The sequence below is a fragment of the Cebus imitator genome, unplaced genomic scaffold (assembly GCF_001604975.1).
Source record: "Cebus imitator isolate Cc_AM_T3 unplaced genomic scaffold, Cebus_imitator-1.0 Scaffold456, whole genome shotgun sequence".
Lineage (NCBI taxonomy): Eukaryota > Metazoa > Chordata > Mammalia > Primates > Cebidae > Cebus > Cebus imitator.
In genome coordinates, this window is record NW_016107771.1 from 108,459 (window position 1) to 112,620 (window position 4,162).

At 43.4% G+C, this 4,162-nt stretch overlaps 1 protein-coding gene across 1 annotated transcript; it reads right to left on the reverse strand.

The window, feature by feature from the left end:
* Positions 1-2,348: 2,348 nt before the first annotated feature.
* LOC108291480 (60S ribosomal protein L7a-like) lies at positions 2,349-3,214 on the reverse strand. Its single transcript, XM_017511878.2, has one exon. It carries the CDS (start codon positions 3,198-3,200, stop codon positions 2,514-2,516), a length of 687 nt encoding a protein of 228 aa, XP_017367367.1. The 5' UTR covers positions 3,201-3,214; the 3' UTR covers positions 2,349-2,513.
* Between the last annotated feature and the right edge of the window lie 948 nt (positions 3,215-4,162).

A 4,162-nucleotide genomic window follows, 5' to 3' on the forward strand; every position in this document is an offset into this window, starting at 1 on the left:
TTTGAGGTTCTGTCAAAATCTGTCAATTCTCTTGAATTCCAGTTCATTTATATTAAACCAGGCATGAATTGACAAGCTCTTAACCATAAGCTTGAGACAGACATTTTGATCTTCTCAGTTGGAATTCCTGTTCTGAACACCTATACTTGATGCACATACATCGTCCCTTGGCTATCATCCGTGTGCCCATCTGTTGGCATGGCTAGCTGCCCACTCTCAAGTTTGGACTCCCGCCCTAGCATGGAGGTGCCAGGGAGTAACAGTTTACAACGGCAGCCTGTACAACAATGTCAATGTATTCGCTGCCCAATGTTGCAACATGGTGTCCACTAAACTTAGGTGCTGTGTGTTTCACTTTATTGGATCACATTTTTCATCATACGTTCTTGATAGATAAAATGTAAAGGACAAGAGTAGAGTCTGGGGAGAAGAGGATGAAGGAAGTGAGCTTCCTGGTTTTTAAGGTTTTAAAAATGTGCAGGGTGGGCCAGACACAATGGCTCAGTCTATTATTACAACACTTCGAGAGGCCAAGGCAGGCAGACCACTTGAGCCCAGGAGCTTGAGACCAGCCTGGCCAACATGGCAAAACCCTGTCTGTACTAAAAATACAAAAATTAGCTGGGTGTGGTGGTGCATGCCTGTAACCCCAGCTTCTTGGGTAGCTGAAGCACGAGGATTACTTGAACCTGGGAGGTGGAGGTTGCAATGAGCAGTTAGCGCCACTGCACTGCAGCTTGGGCAACAGAGGGAGACTCTGTCTCAGAAAACAAACAAACAAAAAGAAAAACAAAACAAAACAAAAAACCCTGCGGGTTAATTTCACTGGTGCAGCTGCCTTGGAAAGCCAAGAAGATCATCATCAGTACCCGACAGGAGGAAACATCACCTCTTTTATGGGATCAATCACAGCAGACAATTGAGCCACAAAAGACTGTACCCATTCCTTTAAACCACCCAAAGGGCTAAAAGGCTGAAGTTCTTTTTTTCCAAAAACTTTGTGATGTCTCTTCGTATCAGGCTTAGAAACACTAGCAGGTTTTCTGGGTGTTTTTAGGCTTTAGAGAAACTATTGCTTATCTTAGTGTGATTGAAATAGAAAAGATAAAAATCTACTAGATAGAATCTTCCAAATTCTTCTAAGGCTGTTGTTCATAGATCTGTTACAAACATTAAAACATAGGTTATAGAATATAAATATCTTGCTATTTCCTATATTTTATTATATCTAGGAGTATGCAGTGGAATGTTAAAGCATAAGGTTTTAAACCCTACATAAGACAATTTACAGTCAAATCTCTGATCCTTCAAATTCAGGAGGAGAGGGGTCAGAATCACACATAGAGAAGGAAACACAAGATCTTATAAGGTCTGATGATTTAGTCTTTGGTTCAGAAGAAAATGACTCAAGTCATGAAACCCAGGCATTAATCTAGCAGAACTCCTGGGCGATGAAGAAGGTGACTTTTCATTAGAAGGACAAATGATAAATAAGAATATCAATAGAAACCACGGGCCCATTACGGTTGCTTTTGCACCTTTTGAAAGTGCTGAAATAATGAATATGATAGTTACCAAGATTTGGGAGTGAATTTATTTTCTGCCAAATGATATGAATTATCTTTGTTCTGTGACAAGTCTGATAAGCCAGAGGAAAAGAATAAATACATTCTTTTACCCTAAACAATTAGTAAGCGCATAGTATGCATCTATTACGTGCCTAGCACTACAAGGAATTTGAAACCTACTTGTTAAATTCAATGTTCATCAATATAAAAAGCTTCCTTGAATTTAGTCTCATAAGAATCAGTTTTCTGATCTTGGATACACCAATGGCTAGCTATAAAACCGCAAACAAATCGTTTATTCTCTTTGAATCTTACTTATGTTTCCTGATGAGGATAATGCCTGTTCTGGTTTCTTTCTAGCGTGGTCATGTTGTAAATATGTTGACTATGTAAAATTTCTTTGAAAATCAAAATCTGTTGTCCAGGCAGGGTGGCTCATACCCGTAATCCCAGCACTTCGTGGGGCCGAGGTGAGCGGATCACCTGAGGTCAGGAGTTCAAGACCAGGCTGGCCAACATGGTGAAATCCTGACTCCACTAAAAAAATACAAAAAAATTAACAGAGCGTGGTGTCGGGCACCTGTAATCCCAGCTACTCCGGAAGCTGAGGTAGGGAGAATTGCTTGAACTCAAAAGGTGGAGGTTACAGTGAGCTGAGATTGTCCCACTGTGCTCCAGCTTGGACAAAAATCAAACTGTACTATCATCCTTACACATTTCTGGGGAATTACTTTCTTTGGTATTTGAAAAAAAAAATCTTGTTAACTTTTTTTTTGAAGGAAACTTTGTATTGTTTTAATTATTTTTATGTACAGAAAACTCAACAGTGTACATCTAACCCAGCTTAGTGGCAAGGTCTTTAGCCTTTTCCTTTTCGAGCTTGGCGATGAAAGCCACAGACTTGGGACCCAGGACACTGCATCCCCAGTGATGGCGGATCTCATCTTATTTGTCATTGTAATTGGTCCTGATAGCTTCCACCAGCTTAGCCAAAGCACCTTTGTCTTCCAAGTTACCCTGTGTGAAGGCGACAGTGGTGCAGGTCTTGCTGTGGACTAGACGTCCCAGTCTTACCTTCCCCTTGATAATGCAGTAAGGGACTCCCATTTTACGACACAGGGCAGGCAAGAAGAGAGCCAGCTCAGTGGGATCCACGTCGTGTGCAGTCACCACCGGCTGAGCTTTCTTGTTCTCCACCAAGGGGATGACGGTGTTAACTCCTTCTCGAAGGACAGGTGGTCTCTTAGTGGGGACGTCCCCTTTGCCAGCAGCTTTCTTCTCTGCCTGGGCCGACAGCCTCTGCTGCTTCTCTTGCTTTGTCTCTGGTCTGTACTTGTGGGCCAGCTTAAGCAGCTGAGTAGCTGTTTGGCGGTCCAGGGCCTGGGCAAACTGGTTAATTGCAGGAGGCACTTTCAGCCGCTTATAGAGGATGGCTCTCTGCCACTGCAACCTGATACAGCAGGGCCATTTCACAGAGGGTGAGGTCTGTTTGGGCTGGATGTCCTGTCCAATACCAAAATTCTTAGGCCTTTTCTCAAACAGGGGATTCACCACTTTCTTGGCCTCCTGCTTCTTCACGACAGCAGGGGCCGGAGTCACCTTCTTCCCCTTGGCCTTCTTTCCTTTCCGCATCTTGGACAGCAGGAGGAGAGCTTGTTAACTTTTTATTTTAACTTTTGTTTTAGGTTCAGGGATACACGTGCAGGTTTGTTATATAGGTAATGGCATATCATGGGGTTTGGTGTACAGATTACTTCATCACCCAGGTAATAAGCATGGTACCTGATGGGTAGTTTTGTGATCCTCACCTTCCTGCCTCCCCCCACCCTCAAGCAGATCTGAGTGTCTGTTGTTCCCTTCTTTGTGTCCATATGTACTCAGGATTTATTTCCCACTTGTAAGTGAGAACTTGCAGCATTTGGTTTTCTGTTCCTTTAACAATTTTGTTCTTTTGAGACAGAGTTTTGCTCGTGTTATCTAGGCTGGAGTGAAATGGTGTGATCTTGGCTCACCACCACCTCCGCCTCCCGAGTTCAAGCAATTCTCCTGCCTGAGCCTCCTGAGTAGCTGGGATTACAGGTGTGTGCCACCATGCCCAGATAATTCCTTTAACTTTTAAGTTAAATGTTGAGCACAAATGTGGAGGTTTTTTTTTTTTTTTTTTTTTTTTAAGACAGAGTCTCACTCTGTCACCCAGGCTGGCTGGAGTGCACTGGTGCGATCTCAGCTCACTGCAACCTCCACCTCCCCAGTTCAAGCAATTCTTCTGCCTCAGCCTTTGAGAAGCTGGGATTACAGGCGCTCACTGCCATGCCCAGCTAATTTTTGTATTTTTAGTAGGGACAGTGTTTCACCATGTTGGCCAGTCTGGTCTTGAACTCCTGACCTCAAGTGATCCAGCTGCTGTGACTTCCCAAAGTGCTGGGATTACTTACAGGCATGAGCCACAGTGCCCGGCCTGTAGAAGGCTTTGAATGCAAGACTGGAAGATTGGATTTTGTCACAGTGGCAGTAGCAGTTATTTACAGATTTTCAGCTGGGGAGTGACATGCTACTTGGTTATTTCATTCAATTTATGTAGTCTTTTCACTTTT